This window comes from Bos indicus x Bos taurus, chromosome 22, assembly GCF_003369695.1.
Source record: "Bos indicus x Bos taurus breed Angus x Brahman F1 hybrid chromosome 22, Bos_hybrid_MaternalHap_v2.0, whole genome shotgun sequence".
Lineage (NCBI taxonomy): Eukaryota > Metazoa > Chordata > Mammalia > Artiodactyla > Bovidae > Bos > Bos indicus x Bos taurus.
Genome location: NC_040097.1, coordinates 8750610 through 8767624, shown reverse-complemented (window position 1 = coordinate 8767624; position 17015 = coordinate 8750610). Strand labels below are relative to the sequence as shown.

Sequence of the window (17015 nt, the reverse complement as noted above, 5' to 3'; positions counted from 1 at the left end):
GCAAAAAAAAGTTTCTTATATGTTGAGATTTTATTAGTTTAGCATAAGGTTTTTTTTTTTTTTTGTAGAATCTCCACCAGGAGTCATTTAAGTGCCAGTATTCAACAGCCTTAAAAACTTTTGTCCCCTTGACTTTGTAGAGGTTAGTACAGCCATTTATTGTTTATTTGACTCATAGATTCCTGCTGCTCAGCAGATGTTAAATTTTCCTGAGAAGAACAAGGAAAAACCAATTGATTTGCAGAACTTTGGTCTTCGTACTGACATCTACTCCAAGAAAACCTTAGCAAAGGTAAGGATTTTTTGATAGGGACATATGGACTACAATCTAGCATATCCTAATTTTCCTTTTTACTTCTAAGAAGCAGCATTTTCTGTAAGAAACTTGCTTTACTTTGTAGGGTAAAGGTGAGCTTTCTTCATAAATCTGATGGCATTTTATAGAAGTCACTGTATGGTATGGTTAGAAGATAGATATATAAAAGTAACTTTGATTAATATGTTAAAGAAAATGAGGGGAAAATGGAGAATTTCAACAGAGAATGTGAATATATAAAAAGAATGAAATAGCTATTGAACAGTTAAAACCATACCTGAAATTAACCCATTGGATGGGTTTAACAGAGGACTGGACACAGCCGAAGACAGGATAGATGTATTGAAACACCAAGAGAAAAAATGGTTGAAGTTGAGGGAACAGGACAAAGAAAAAAGAATGCAAGAGACACATGAGATACGGTCAGAAGAATGATTCATTTATCATTAATAGAGACCCATAAGGGGAGAGATAGTGGCACAGAACTGATATTTGAAAGTGTAAGGCTTAAAAATTTTCCATAACTAATGAAAAAATAACAATGCCCAGGATAAGAGAGATTGAATACAGAGAAAAGCATACTTGGACATTTGATGTTTAAACTCTAAAAGTTGATGTGTTATAAAGCAACCAAGGAGAGTGGGAGTGGAAGTGGGCACATTAAAGTCAATGGCACAATGATAAAACTGATGTCTGCCTTTTCAGCAGGAATGATAGGAGCCAGAGGACAACGTAAAAATATTTTTAAATGCTGAAAGGGAAACTGTCACTCTGAAATTCTGTATTCAATAGAAATACCTTTCAAAATTGAAAGTACAGTAAAGACTTTCACAGACATTCGAAAGGTGGAACTAGCTCAAGGTGTAGGAAAGCTGAAGGAAATTCTTTAAGTTGAAGGGTAGTGATTCCAAGTGGAAGCACATGATGGTTAGGAAGGAATAAAGACCATAAGAACAGTTATATTGAATTGCATGTTAATGATTTTAATGTTTTAATTGAGCAGCAGAGATTGTCAAATTAGATGAAAAATCGAGAACATATATTGTCTGAGACACTCAAAGACACATACTGAATGAAAATGAATGGGAAAGACATACCTTCTAAACAAAGCCAAAATCACTATATTAATATTTATAAACATAGACATCAAAACAAGTTGTTTTACCAGAATTAAATAGAGGCATCTCATAATGATAAAGGTATTAATCAAGAGGACACAAGCTCACTTGTAAGTTATCAAAGATTCTAATGAAAAAAGTGATTTGGAGCTTAGGGAGTCACTTGGAGATTTTATTAATCAAGAGATGTTAAATATGAGATATATGAACCTGTTGCAGTTGGAGTAAACTATCTGCCAGAGTGCCTTATGTGTGGTACAGTTTGTCCTTAAATCTTGGATAAAGTACAGGCTTCAAGGTATACCAAACATTTGTTTTATGTTTTAATATTATAGTGCATCCATAGTATGTGTTAAAATGCTATGCTGTTGTAGATTCAAAAGGTGTTTTTAAATATCAAAGTAGTAGAAATAAGTAGTGTAAGTGATCCATGTCTAAGTAGTCCATGAATTCTTGGTAGACAGCAAGAAATCTTTGAAATAAAACAGCCTTTTTCTTGGGGGTTTAAGTTCCTTGCATGTTTTATTCCTGTAATTCAGGGACTTATTTTGGTGGTTTGCAGAAAACAGTCCCTGGAACTTAGAAAGGAGCTCTGCTGAGCTCCATACTCAGCTTTTAGGAATGAGTTAAATCGTTTCTGAACTTTCTCCTTTAGAGTAAAGGTGCTAGTGCTGGAAGAGAATGGACCGAACAGGAGACTCTGCTGCTCTTGGAGGTAAGCACAGTAATGCTGGGGTCCCTTTAGTCTTACGGGTGCCAAGTTTCTGTGCCTGGCATTTTAAATACACCTTTGAAATTTATCCTAAAAATAGTAAATCCATGCGGTGAGTTTTAATGGAATATTCTTGGGCTGTTACAGTTTGTATATCACACTGGCTGTGATATACATATAGATAACGTGCTGGCTGTCAGTAGGGGAGATCAAGCTTGGATATGTGTTATTTTGGCACGGGTTGAGTTTTTTTATTTTAAATCTGTTACTAACAAATATTGGAACTTTGCCAAGGTAGTCTAGATTTCTAACTCTTCCTCCATAATTAGAAGATTTAGCAACTCTGGACCCTCGTTTTCACACAGCAATAATTATCTCCTTGGCCTTGGGTAGCAGATGTTCCTTTGAATTGGAGCATTTCTTCATATCCAGTTTTTCTTAACTTAGACCATGTCAGTCATTATAGATTAATTCCCTAGAGTTTCTATGCATTTGAGCATACAACTTCCGTATCTCCCAAAAGGATTTCAGAAAAGGGACTGAAAATATCTGCCATTGAAAACATTACCTTGTGAATGAAAGGTGAAGACTGTGATGAATCTGTGATTATACACAATATCTCTGTCCATCAGCATGCTGCTTTTTTCAGTTTGCTTATGTCTTTGGAGATTCTTGCAGATCTCTTAATTGTACTCTGAAGGGTGGGAAAAAGAGAATCTTTGGTTTCATATTAACCATTTTCAGAGGAGAACTGTTTGTCTTCAGTTCAGTTCAGTTGCTCAGTCATGTCCGACTTTTTGCTATCCCATGAACCGCAGCGTGCTAGGCCTCCCTGTCCGTCACCAACTCCCGGAGTTTACCCAAACTCGTGTCCATTGAGTCGGTGATGCCATCCAACCATCTCATTCTCTGTCGTCCCCATCTCCTCCTGCCCTCAATCTTTCCCAGCATCAGGGTCTTTTCCAATGAGTCAGCTCTTCGCATCAGCTGGCCAAAGTATTGGAGTTTCAGCTTCAACATCAGTCCTACCAATGAACCCCCAGGACTGATCTCCTTTAGGATGGACTGGTTAGATCTCCTTGCAGTCCACAGGACTCTGAAGAGTCTTCTCCAACACCACAGTTCAAAAGCATCAATTCTTCGGTGCTCAGCTTTCTTTATGGTCCAGCTCTCACATCCATACATGACTACTGGAAAAACCATAGCTTTGACTAGATGGACCTGGATTTTCATAATTTGCTTGTCCATTAGGTATATTGTTTTAGTTTATTAGGCAAGTCTGTTACTACCTGGATATGTAGTTAGAAGCAGGAGAAATATTTTAATGGCTTTTTCAGATAATTAGTATTCTTTGATAAAGGCATCTGCCCTGCCACCCCCCCTTTTTTTAAAAACATACTGAAGGTTTGTGGAAATCTTGCATTAAGCAGGTCTGTTGGTGCCATTTTTCCAACAGTATTTGTTCACCTTGTGTCTGTGTCGCATTTTGGTAATTCTCAGAATGTTTTAAACTTTTTATTGTTAATTATATATTTCTTACAGTGATCTGTGGTCTTAGATGTTACTATTTCAAAAAGATCATTCACTGAAGGCTCAGATGATGGTTATGGGCTTCCCTGATAGCTCAGCTGGTGAAGAATCCTCCTCCAATGCAAGAGACCCAGGTTTGATTCCTGGGTTGGGAAGGTGCGCTGGAGAAGGGATAAGGCTACCCACTTCAGTATTCTTGGGCTTCCCTCATAACTCAGCTGGTAAAGAATCCACCTGCTGGGTTCGATTCCTGGGTTGGAAAGATCCCCTGGAGAAGAGGAAAGCTACCCACGCCAGTATTCTGGCCTGGAGAATTCCATGGACTGTATATAGTTCATGGGGTTGCAAAGAATTGGACATGACTGAGCGACTTTTACTTTCAGGTGATAGCTAGCACTTTTTAGTAGCAAAGTATTTTTTTTTTTTTTTTTTAAACTGGATCTTGCACTCAAATGATTCTTCCAAATTTAGATCTGATAATTCCATATCACTGCCAAGTGCCTTGCCTATTATACATGAACTAGCTCTGTTTGTCAATATCCTTAGGATTTAAAGATCTATTCTCTGCCTCCTTCCTCAGCCTGTTTTCTCACTGATTTCCAGCTTGTACTTCCATCTTCTATGACTCTCCCAAACTGCTTGTGATTTCCCACAACTAGATCTTTCCTGATATGATCCCCTTAGTAGAAATCACCTGATCTCTGGCTGTCTCCTTAAGAACTCATACCTGGGGATATACTTAATTCAGAAGTTATCTTTGCCCAGAATCCATCACTGAGACTGCTCTCTTTTTTGGTGCCTTGTGTATTACACAACACAACTTTTAGTGTTTAATTTTCTCAAGTTGAAAAGACAAACTCTTATCTATCTTTATATTTGTAGTGACAAGCCTTGATAATGTCGCATAAGAATATAACAGATGTTGGTTGTTGTGGATAAAGTTAATAATTGTAACATGAAATTGTATTTTTTTTAATTAATTTATTTTTGTCTGTTCTAGGTCATTATTGCTGTGGGGGCTTTTCTCTAGTTGTGGCAAGTGGGGGCTACTCTTCATCGCGCTGTTTGAGCTTCTCATTCCAGTGGCTTCTCTTGTTGTGGAGCATGGTCTCTGTGTTGCCAGGGCTTCCGTAGTTGCAGCTCCCAGGCTCTAGAGCACAGGCTTAATAGTTGCGGTGCATACGCTCAGTTGCTCCTTGGCATGTGGGACCTTCCCAGACAAGGGGTCGAGTCCATGTCTCCTGCATTGGCAGGCGGGTTCTTTACCACTGAGCTACCAAGGAAGCACTAGCAACAAATTATTTTAAAATGAAAGTAAGTGCATTTTTTTTTTTAAGACATAAAGCTATTGCATACTTAGTAGACTATAGCACAGTATGAATATAACTTTTATATGCACTGTAAAAGCCAACATATCTGTGTGACTCGATTTATTGCAGTCCTCACTTTATCACAGTGGTCCAGAATTGAAACTGCAGCATCTCCAAGGTATGCTTGTACAGTATCACATTAAACCTTGACCACTGGTAGTTTCTTAAAGGTTAGTTGGTGTGAAATCAGTTGGTCTCTCCTGTTGAACTAGTAATGGATCTTATACCCATGTATGATTACATAGTGTCTTTCGTTGATAAGTTGGAAAATACTGGTTTTCTGATTTATGCAGATCTTCCAAATGTTGATGCAGTTCATTATACAATATCAAAAAATGCAAATTGATAATATTTGGTACCAATCGCGTTAGGAAGTCTTTTAGAGAGTAGAACCAGCTTTCATGGCAGATGCATGATTTTCAGAATTGTAATTTTTCACTTAATTGTTGGCAACAGACAGTATCAGTTGTTTTCCTTGGAGTGATAATTTTGAGAATCATTGTTTATTTTCGAGAAAGTGTCTGCCAAACATCTGTGTCTGTAAAACTGTGGTGTGTTAGCAATTCGTTCTAGTGACAGTGATACTTGGAGAAGAGAGTGGCTACTTGAAACTCAATCACATGAGTGCTTTTCCTTTAGGTAGTTATGATGCTTCGAGAGTTGGTAGTCTTCCTGTTTGCCTGGCATTTCATAACATCAAATATTGAAAACACATGGGCTAAGATAATTAGATTCAATAAAAATCATTTTACTATTTCATCCAGGAAACGTTTAAGTTGGTTTATGTGGTTTCTCCAAGTACGTGGTGATGAGGAATTAAATGGCCCTTAAGACATCTGGTGCCACCTCCTTGCTTCATACTAAGGGGCCAGGGGTTTCCCCCGTTGCTTTTGTACCGTTGTGCACATGTCGACATAACAAGTAGGACAGTAATGTCCTAGTGTTGTTATTTTGATCTCTTGGTTTCTGTGAAGGGGTCTGGTGCTCTGTGAGTTTCCAGACCACACTTAGGGATCCTTTGGGCCTTGTGGTGTCTCATGTATCTGTTTTGCTCTAATTTGACTTTATGAATTGTTCCAACAGTCATGGTTCGTGAAAACTTTTAATGGTGTATTAACTCTTCTGTTTTCATTTTTACCACCCTCTTCTACTTTGCTTATTCTCTCTTCGTGTCTGTCTGTATTCAAAAAGATTGGTTCCTTTTGCATTTTTACCACTATTTTCATTTGTTCTTGTCTGTCCTTTAAGTGTCATTGGTATGCAGAGAGCTTCTTTCCTGAACTCCTTTTTCTTTAATTCAGGTCTGTCTTGTCTAGTCATATCTGCTTGTGGGTATTGATTTTACCATTCTCAGCCCTTGTGGGGAAATGTATGGGAAATGCTTTTGTATTGCTCATATAGAATCTGTGGGCTCTGGGGAGAGATGCAGTTGTGCAGTACTGCCTGAAACAGCATTCTCCTGTCAGTTCTTTTCCTTGCTGCACATTTATACTCAGGAGTTTTCTTCTTTGTGTCCAGTTCTTTGCACCCCCATGCAGCACACCAGACCTCCCTGTCCCTCACTATCTCCTGGAGTTTGCCCAAGTTCATGTCCATCGCATCGGTAATGCCATCCAGCCATCTGGTCCTCTGGTGCCCTCTTCTCCTTCTGCCCTCAATCATTCCCAGTATCGGGGACTTTTCCATTGAGTCGGCTGTTCGCATCAGATGACCAAAATACTGGAGCTTCAACTTCAGCATCAGTCCTTCCAACGAGTATTCAGGGTTGATTTCTAAGATTGACTGGTTAAGATTAGTGGATAGTAAATAAAGAGTGAGGTCAGAATGGCCGAGCTCCTGTTTACCCTGAACATAGCCAAGAAAGCCACAGATCTCCACACAATAGTGTGTTTTCTCTCCTGCAGCTGGAGGCTTTGCAACCAGTAGATTTTCCATTTAAAACATGCTGTTGAACCAACAGATGTCTGCACTTACACAGAGGAATATAAAAGTCTTCCCAACAGCATTGTTGACTATTCACACCTTCTGTTTTTATCATTTATTTATCGATAATTAATAGCTTAAGAACATGAAGTCAGAGGAAAATTTGTTAATCAATTTATAACCAAAAACTTCATCAATTTCACCCTGACAAATACATCTGGAAGACTCGTTAGAGTTTATTGTTGTCCATTCTCCCTCCCCCAAATCATACCATTTTATCAGACAAGCATATCACATAGGCAGGCTACTTACTAGGTATCTTCCTGTGTAATTTTATATTACACTTCAGCTTCCAGTTGTCTTGAAGAAAGGCCTTTTTTAAAATTATGGGGTGTTTTCATCTACACTCCTTGGCTTTCAGGATCTTACCGACCAGGGATTGCACCTTTGCCCCTCTCAGTAGAGTCCTAACCACTGTACTGCCAGGGAATTCCCCAGATTTTTTCTTTTTTCTTTTAATGCTTGGAGTCATGGAAAAGTAAGATTCCTTTTCTAATTTAGTTTGGCTACCTGTGATTAAGTTCAGCACATTTTATTTGGTACTGTGTTTCAGGCGCTGTGGCAGACAGATTGAGATGACTAGCCCGTAGTGTCTACAGTTCAGTAATTCAGTTCAGTAATAGTCTAGTGTGTGATAGAAACTGATTGAAACGTGATTAGAGGTATGACGAGCATAAGACATACAGAGGAGTGGCTGTGTAGCTGGCCTGGGTAGATAAGATGTAATGGACAGCTTCCTGGAGTAGGGTGCTAGTATTGGTTCTGGTTCATGATATTTCTAGTACAGAACAAACTGGACATACACACAATACTTAGGATGTGGGATCTGGGTATTCCCGGAACATTAAAGAGTATGATTTAATTCCTTAACATAATGATGAGAACTGAAATAGTTTTAGGCAGGCAAGAGACAGTCTCCTGTGTCATACATCCAGCAACAGGAAGAAGGCTGGATTGAAGGGTAGAGACAGGCGAGTCTAAGAATCCAGGTAAGCGGTGGTGAAGGCCCCAGTGATGGCCGGAGGTGGTGGTGTATAGTGTAAATGTCTGCTGATGCCTTTTTTCTGCTTGTCACCCTTTTCCTTCCTGGACGCCTGTCTCCATTTTGTTTTGAAAACCTCTCTTCATTCTGCCTCTCTCATGTAATGCTTCTGTCGGTGCTCAGGCACAGAACTTCACTGCTGCTCGCCTTGTGCTTTTCTGGATGCTGATGGTGGCTTGAATTCTGCATATCTATTCCTTAGCTTTATTCTGGGAAAAAAATTCCTGAACTTTTCTCTGGCTAAAGGAAAATGAACAAAGAAAAAAGCTTAAAAGTAAGCTCATCTGAAAAGGTTATGCTGGAAAGTATTAAGACAGTCTCTCCTGGATTTTGCTCAAACATGACCTTTGAATTGGTAATGCCACCTAACCATCTCATCCTTTGTCGTCCCCTTCTCCTCCTGCTCTCAGTCTTTCCTAGCATCAGGATCTTTTCCAATGAGTCGGCTGTCATATCAGGTGACCAGAGTATTGGAGCTTCAGCTTCAGCTTCTGTCTGTCCAGTGGATTTTCAGGGTTCTTTTTCTTTAGGATTGACTGTTTTGATCTCTGTGCAGTCCAAGGGACTCTCAGGAGTCTTCTCCAGCACCATAATTCTTTGTAATATACATGCCTTTTTTTTTTGTTTTTTTCTTGACTGAGAATTTAACATAATAAGGAAAGCAATCAGATCTACCTGCTATGAACAGTATAACTATTTTCATTACTTTTTTTAATTTAAAGCCCATCTAAAGAATAGTCACAGGTTGCTGATGTCATTAAGTATTACTTCCTTGTTATTTGTTATTAAAGCTCCTGTTTTTTTCCATCACAGGCTCTGGAGATGTATAAGGATGATTGGAACAAAGTGTCAGAGCACGTTGGAAGTCGCACTCAGGATGAATGCATCCTTCACTTCTTGAGGCTTCCCATTGAGGACCCATACCTTGAGAATTCTGATGCTTCCCTGGGGCCCCTGGCCTACCAGCCTGTCCCTTTCAGTCAGTCAGGAAACCCAGTCATGAGCACTGTTGCTTTTTTGGCGTCTGTGGTGGATCCTCGTGTGGCGTCTGCTGCAGCCAAAGCAGCTTTGGGTATGGACTTTCTTACGCTGTCTTGTGAGCGTAACCGTTTCAGATCATGGTTTCATGCTTTCTTTCATGATAGTTTTATCTCAGATTTAGGTGTTATCAGCTTACAGTTTTATGTATTACCCCTTAAGGATAGTAGATTATGTTTTTTAAATAAAGCAGTTAACATACAACATTTTTCAAACTATGAGCATTTTTTAAGAATTTAGAGGGACAAAACAGTGGGTTTTAATGGTATTTTGTGATTCATATGGATTTTTATGTAATTGGCAAAAAGTTATTTAACACTCTTGGGTTGCATGAATTCTAACTAGAATTTTCTCACACTATAGAATTCTTTCTTGACATTCTGGTTGTTTCATCCTTACTGTTTTCTTGATTAAAATCCAAACAGCAGAGTTAGATGAATTTTGGACAGCAGTTTTGATTGTTACTGATAGATATTTAAAGATCATAATCTCTTGTTATATAGTAAGACTGTCGTGTAAGGTAAGACATAAGAGTCATGGAATTGCTTCACTGTACACGTTTATCAACTTTGGCCTTCTTGACTTCCTGGGATAGATCAGATTGAGTCTCAAGAAAGGTCACTAGGTTACACACGACACACTAGTGTTGTGTCAGATTTCCTAGTTTACACTGAAGCAAATATTCACGGGACACCAGATCACTGTTCCATTTTTATTCTTACACAGAGGAGTTTTCTCGGGTCCGGGAGGAGGTGCCCCTGGAATTGGTGGAGGCTCATGTCAAGAAAGTTCAAGAAGCAGCCCGAGCCTCCGGAAAGGTGGATCCCACCTACGGCCTGGAGAGCAGCTGCATTGCAGGCACGGGGCCAGATGAGCCAGAGAAGCTGGGTGAGTCCCTGCTGCCCCCAAGGACACGGTTAATAGTGGTTGTGTTTTTCTGTCAGCTTGCTACAATACTTGGGTTCGCTTGCACTTAAAATTGGCTCCAATGATCAGTACAAACTTAGGCCTTAAAAAAATTTATGTGTGACTTTGTTAATCTCTTCCTTTTGTGATAGAATTTTTAAAAATTGTCTCCTGTTAATAAATCACAGTTGTGAGGTATTTAATGCCTGTTTTTAAATCTAGGTTTTGAGTGTATAGACCTAAGAATTCCAAATGGACTTTTGTGGTTTTAATTTATATATTGCTGAGTAGACTGTTGTTTTTGGTTATTTTTAAATTGAAATAAACTTCATGTGAAATTCTTCATTTTATTCACTTTAAATGTATATTATCCAGTGGCTTCTAGTAAATTCCCTGTGTTGTGCATTCATCACCACTATCTAATTCCAGGACATTTTCCTCACCCAGAAGAAATCCCATATCAATTAAGCAGTGACTTCCCATTCTTTCTCTCCTCAGCTCTGGTACCATTAATCTGCTTTCTGTCTCCATGGATTTGCCTATTCTGAACATTTCTTATAAATGGAAGCATGCCATTGTAGCCTTTTGTGTGACTTCTTTCATGTAGCGTAATGCTTTTGAAGTTCATTCATGTTGTCATGTTGTAGTGTAATTCAGTACTTCGTGTCTTTCTGTGCTCGATAATACTCTTGGGTGGATATACCACATTTTACTAATCCACTAATCAGTTCATGGCTGTTTGGTTTGTTTGTGCTTTTTATTCATTTGAATAAAGCTGTTATGAACATTCATGTACATAACGTTTTCTGCTTCTTGGGTGCCTAGGAGGGGAATTGCTGATCTTGTGAGATTGTATAATTAACTTTTTGGGGCTCTACTCAGTTGTTTGCACCGTGGTGTTACCTTTTTTTTCCCCCCACTAGCAATGTATAAGGTTTCTAATTTCTTCGCGTTCTCACATAAATACTTGTTGTAGTTTTCTGATGACCCTCCATACTGTTTTATGAAGTGGCTATACTTAAATGTTTTTTGACTACTGATTCAAAATCTGTTTACTTGCTATAGGAAATTATTCTCTTTCTTTTTGGGATAGTTTTGGTAGTGTGTGTTTTTGTAGGAATTTTTAAGATTATCTGGTTTGTTTGCCATGCATACAAAAAAAAAAAAAAAAAAATCATAAAACCAGAACTAGAAACAACTCGGATGTCCATCAACTGAATGGATAAGCAAAATGCGGTATTCAGTGGAATATTATTGGACTGTAAAATGGAATGAAGTATTAAACATATTCTGTATCGTGGAGGTACCTTGTAAACATTATGGTAGGTGAGAGAAGCCAGTGAAAAGAGACAGTATATTATGTAATTGCAATTATATGAAATGTTCCAAATAGGTAAATATGTGGAGACAGTCGGGGCTTCCCTGATGGCTCAGTGGTTAAGAAGGAAACACGGGTTTGATCCCTGGGACCAGAAGATTCCCTGGAGAAGGAAATGGCAACCCACTTCTCAAATGAGAAGTGTTCCTATTCTACACTAAAGTAAAAACCCTGTTTTATATATAGTTATCAGTCGTGTATTTCCAATGTTTTTTACATTGTTCGTTAATTTTTTCATTCATTGTGAAACAATTTCTGATGAATAACTCAAGCTAAATATTTATTGCTATCATCTTTTCTACTAGTCCTGTCATTGTCTTAGTTATATGAAATTTATATAATCTGTGCTTCAGCTGCAGTGGCTTTCTTTTGTCTTTTTTATTTATTCTCACAGAATAAAGATAAAGTTAAAATTTAAATTGTCAGCCAGTACTCCACAGATGATACCATTTGGACTCCTGGTGCTCTGTTGTAGGTGGTTTGAGTAGATGCTAGTAAGGTCTCTTCTAGCCTCAAACCTCACGGTTTCCGTGAGTTACCATAGGACCTACCCCTGTTGTTTTCTCTGCTTTTTTTAAAGTATCAATCTAGCAGCTTTTTTTTGCAAATATGAAAACAGATTTTCAGATTCATGAAACCTCTCAATCCAGCCCTAAGAACACATTATTGACCTAATTGTTCTTAATATTGGTTACTAATCCAGAGTACCAAGGCTTTGAATTAAAAAGTAATTTACAGTATCCACAGTATTTCCGAGTTTGAAAACACACTATTTTCTTTTCTCTTAGATGGAGACAGAAATTAGCAAGCCAGACCATGTCTCTGTTGCTTTTTGTTGATTCTACACCATGTGGCAGTGCCCAGTTCAGGCCAGGAAAACCTGGGTCTATTGAATGTCTGGGAAAGGTCTTACTTTGCTCAACGTTTTTTGTGTGTTTTTGGTTCATTTGTAGGGTCTTTTGGTTCCCTGTGGTCATGGAATTGAAAAGGGTTGGCAAAGCCTTCTTATTTGATTCAAAAAGTGTTTCTGTACTTTGTGGTATCTGAGACATGCTTTTACATATAAATTTGTTTAAAATTTTTTGGTAGATAATATCATAAAGCATTAGTGGTTGAGAAACAGCTTGCAAAGTTGGCCATTTCTGGTTTAGTGGGATTTAAAAGAGGACTTCTCCCCCACACCTCCCCCCAAAATCAACCAACCTTAGTCTTGTGAGGCTAGATTTTTCTGATTCATTAGTGAACGTACGGTTTCTACAGTGTACAAAGCTTGAATCAGACTGCTGCAGGAAGCACTGGAGACTCCACAGGGTGATTCTTTGAATAACATGAACAGTAAGCTTCACTCATAGTACCTGGAGGTAGTCTTGCCAGCCAAACTTTTTGAAGTGCAGTGTGTACTCACTGGTTGCAGCAGCAGAATTTGGGTCCTTTTACCATTTAGTAAGACCCTGATGCTGGGAAGGACTGAGGGCAGGAGGAGAAGGGGATGACAGAGGATGAGATGGTTGGATGGTATAACAGATTGGACATGAGTTTGAGCAAACTCAGGGATATATATAGTGAAGGACAGGGAAGCCTGGCGTGCTACAGTTCATCCAATCACAAAGAGTCAGACACGACTGAGTGACTGAACAACAATAGCCACCATTTAATAAGGGTTAGGGAAAGAACCAGGATAATGTGAATATTTCTAAATGAGTCATGAACAGAATTCTGTAACTAATGCTGGCCTATTACAGCTAAAGTGATTTATCTTGGGCTGTGACTGAAGAAATTACAAAACAGCAAGTGGTGCTCCCTGTAGAACTGACTCAGCAAAGTTCTAGTGGGGAATCGATAGTATGCTTCCTATCTTTCTGAACCACATTCCAAGTTCAAAGAAAGGAAGAATCAAGTGTACATTTAAACTTACACTTTATATAACAAAATAGTGCTTTATACATAGCACTTTGAAAATAGAATGACGTAGGTTTTCCTTATCAAGATAATATCATGCTTGGGTGGTAGATTAATTATACTTTTTATTGTGATACTTAATTTGCAGTTGCAGTAATGTGAATTGATGATGATGAAACAATACGGGGAAAAATGTTTCCTTATGAAATATAAGACTTTGGATTTCTCTCATTAGCTTATCTTTTTTTTTAATTTGTTTTTATTTTTGACTGCCCTGGGTCTTTGTTGCTTTGCACAGGCTTTCTCTAGCTGTGGCACACAGGGGCTGCTCTCTACTTGCAGTGCGCACGCTTCTCACTGCACTGGCTTCTCTTGTGGAAAGGCTCCGGGTGCACCAGCTTCAGTAGTTACAACATGGGGCTCATGACTGAGTAGTCTCCGCTCGCAGGCTCTAGAGCGCAGGCTCAAATAGTTGTGGTTCATGGACTTAGTTACACCACAGCATGTGGAATCCCTCAATCAGGGATTGAACCCGTGTCCCCTGAATTAGGGGGTGAATTCTTATCCACTGTGCCACAGGACATTCCCTTATCTAACTGTTTATTGTGAATTGCAAGGGAGTATTTGGTGAAATAAAAGTTAAGATAAATGAACACTAGGTCTGGAACACCGTATTTTTCATTTATTATGTGAATTTCACTTGTTACGGTTTCTCATGAGAATTATTTAGTAAAGAAGTGTCAGCTTAGGATTTTGCTCAGTTTATCCTCTTTAACACTCTAGTCATTGATTAGTATCTACTGATTTTTTTTTTTGGTATGGGTTTGTATGGGTTTTTGTTTGACCAGAGACCATTCTGGGAATAGAAAAAATGATATTGATATTTGAGACCTTTTTTATTTAATCTAAAAATATATGAGATTTTATTTGCTTGTGGGAAAGATGGGAGAAGTTAAGACAAAAGAAATGGAAAGAAATTTTAAACATTGTTTGGAAGTCACTATAAACCAACATTTCTTTCTGAGCACCCATATTTTTTACACATTACATAGGGTTGTTTTTTAAAAAAATATTTTTGTTTTTATTTATTTCACTGCAGTGGGTGGGTCTTAGTTGTGGCATGTGTGGTCTAGTTCCCCTTCCAGGAATCAACCCAGGCCCCCTGCAGTGGGAGTGCAGGGTCCTAGCCCCTGGACCACCAGGGAAATTCCTATATAGGGGCTCTCTGGTCATCTGCGATTCTTTTCAGAACAACCCTTTGGAGAAAGTGCCATGGTTTTTATATAGGAGCGAAGGAACTGAGGTGTTGGCAGATGACATTGGCATGCTTGTAAGAGTGGACTAAAATTTGAACCTAAATATCTCTGACCCTTCCTTCTTTCCTCAGCTTCTTTCCTCTATAAACTATATAGGTATGTTTGTGTATTTTCATTCATTGAACAGGGATCATTAAAAGCCTAATGGCTCCATTGTATGTTTTGCCTTATATAGTGTAAATAGAAAATACAATACAATATTGGCAAATACAATAGAAAAAGACCCAGGCCCTCCTGAACACCCAGGCTCTACAGAAGGAGTCAGGCAAATGTACTGGGAAGAGTTGAGTTCACTTCACTCACTCAGTCACGTCTGCCTCTTTGCGAGCCCTTGGACTGCAGCACACCAGGCCTCCCTGTCCATCTCCAAATTCCGGAGTTTACTCAAACTCATGTCCATTGAGTCAGTGATGCCCTCCAACCATCTCATCCTCTGTCGTCCCCTTCTCCTACCGTCCCCTTCTCCTACCGCCTTCAATCTTTCCCAGCATCAGGGTCTTTTCCAATGAGCCAGCTCTTTGCATCAGGTGGCCAAAGTATTGGAGTTTCAGCTTCAATATCTGTCCTTCCAATGAACACCCAGGACTGATCTCCTTTAGGATGGACTGGCTGGATCTCCTTGCAGTCCAGGGGACTCTCAAGAGTCTTCTCCAACACCACAGTTCAAAAGCATCAATTCTTCGGCGCTCAGCCTTCTTTATAGTGCAGCTCTGACATCCATACATGACTACTGGGAAGAGTGGCTGTGGGTGATTCATCTATACTGAAGTAAGTGTTAAGAAACACACAGAAAAATTCAGTCAGTGTGATTCAGTGTATGAGCCTAAACATAAGCATTCTTGGATGTGAGATCAGTTTTAAGCTAGACTCTAGCTGCCCCCCCGCCCCACTGCCTTTTTCACTCAGAGATAAATGAGACTGTAAATATGTTGTGTTATCATGGCGTCTCATTGTGTTCTAGGTGTCGGAGTACTGGTAAACAAATTCGTCCAAAATTCCTGCCCTAGTGGACTTTTATTTTAGATGTGGAAGATGGAATTAGGATGTATAAATTAATTGTAAATACATAGAGTGTGTGGGCCGGTTCCTGGCATCATGAAAATCAGAGCAGGGACTCATCGATAAGAGTGAGGTGTGGGGAATTGCAATTTTAAATGGTTAGCGGAATGACTGTCTCACCATGTAAGTGACATTCGAGCAAGGATACAAGTGGAAGGTGAGGAAGGGAGCTGTGTAGACATCCAAGATCAGAGGGTTCAAGGCATGGGGTGCAGCCAGCATATAGGCCTCTGGACAGGAGCTGCCTGCTATATGGAGGAATAGCAAGAAGAATCACAGACAGGTAGCTGTATTGCAGGGAAGAGGAGGTCAGGGGAGACTATGAGGGTCCTTGTGGGCCTTTGTAACAGTTTAACGTTTACTTGGAGGTGGAGCCAAAGGAGGGATTTGAGCAGAAGAGTGTCAGGGTGTAACCTGTGTTTTAATGTTTTATTCTGTTAGGTTGAGAATAGACCCCATCTAGGAATTGTTAAATTGATGTATTTTTGTAATAACTATGTACTGTGTTTGAATATTAAATTTTTTTTTATTTTATCACCACGCCTTTTATTAAAGAACTTCAGTTTTTTTTTAATTTGACCTGGAAAGGAAACAGAATTGCCTTTCTGATCATCTGTTTATTTGTGGCCAAGCATACTGAAAAGTTGATAGGATAGCACAGTGGAGTCTCCTGTGCCTACCAGGTAGGTTCAGCTTTGCCATTTTAATCGATTTAGGCATCTAAAGAAACGATTTTTATTTTATTATCTTTGTGAATTATTTCAAAGTAAGTTGTATACCTCATGATTCTTTTCATCCCCACTAAGTAACTCAGCAAGTGTCTCCTAAGAATAAGGACATTTTCCTAAATAAATATCATAATACAGTGACTCTTAGTCACTTAAGGTCATCAGCCCTTCCCCTTAGGGTGTTGGAATGTGCATGTATATTCAGGGGCCAGGCAGGAGTCTGTTAAATACATATTATTGTACCCTCCATTTGTATTGCCTAATCTGAAGGCAAATAGATGTGGAAACAGTGGATGACTTTATTTTTCTGGGCTCCAAAATCACTACAGATGGTGATTGCGGCCATGAAATTAAAAGACGCTTACTCCTTGGAAGGAAAGTTATGACCAACCTAGACAGCATGTTGAGAAGCAGAGACATTACTTTGCCAACAAAGGTCTGTCTAGTCAAGGCTGTGGTTTTTCCAGTGGTCATGTATGGATGTGAGAGTTGGACTATAAAGAAAGCTGAGCACCGAAGAATTGATGCTTTTGAACTGTGGTGTTGGAGAAGACTCTTGAGAGTCCCCTGGACTGCAAGGAGATCCAACCAGTCCATCCTAAAGGAGATCAGTCCTGGGT

The 17015-nt window shown here is 39.2% G+C and overlaps 1 protein-coding gene across 2 annotated transcripts in view; it reads left to right on the top strand.

The window, feature by feature from the left end:
• The window catches only part of SMARCC1 (SWI/SNF related, matrix associated, actin dependent regulator of chromatin subfamily c member 1), a 125545-nt gene that overhangs the window by 60300 nt on the left and 48230 nt on the right, over positions 1–17015 (top strand). For both annotated transcript variants that reach the window (XM_027523283.1, XM_027523282.1), the window contains exons 18-21: positions 179–292; positions 2090–2149; positions 8885–9143; positions 9836–9997. In XM_027523283.1, coding sequence (XP_027379084.1) covers positions 179–292; positions 2090–2149; positions 8885–9143; positions 9836–9997 — 595 coding nt within the window. The remainder of the gene's footprint in view (positions 1–178; positions 293–2089; positions 2150–8884; positions 9144–9835; positions 9998–17015) is intronic.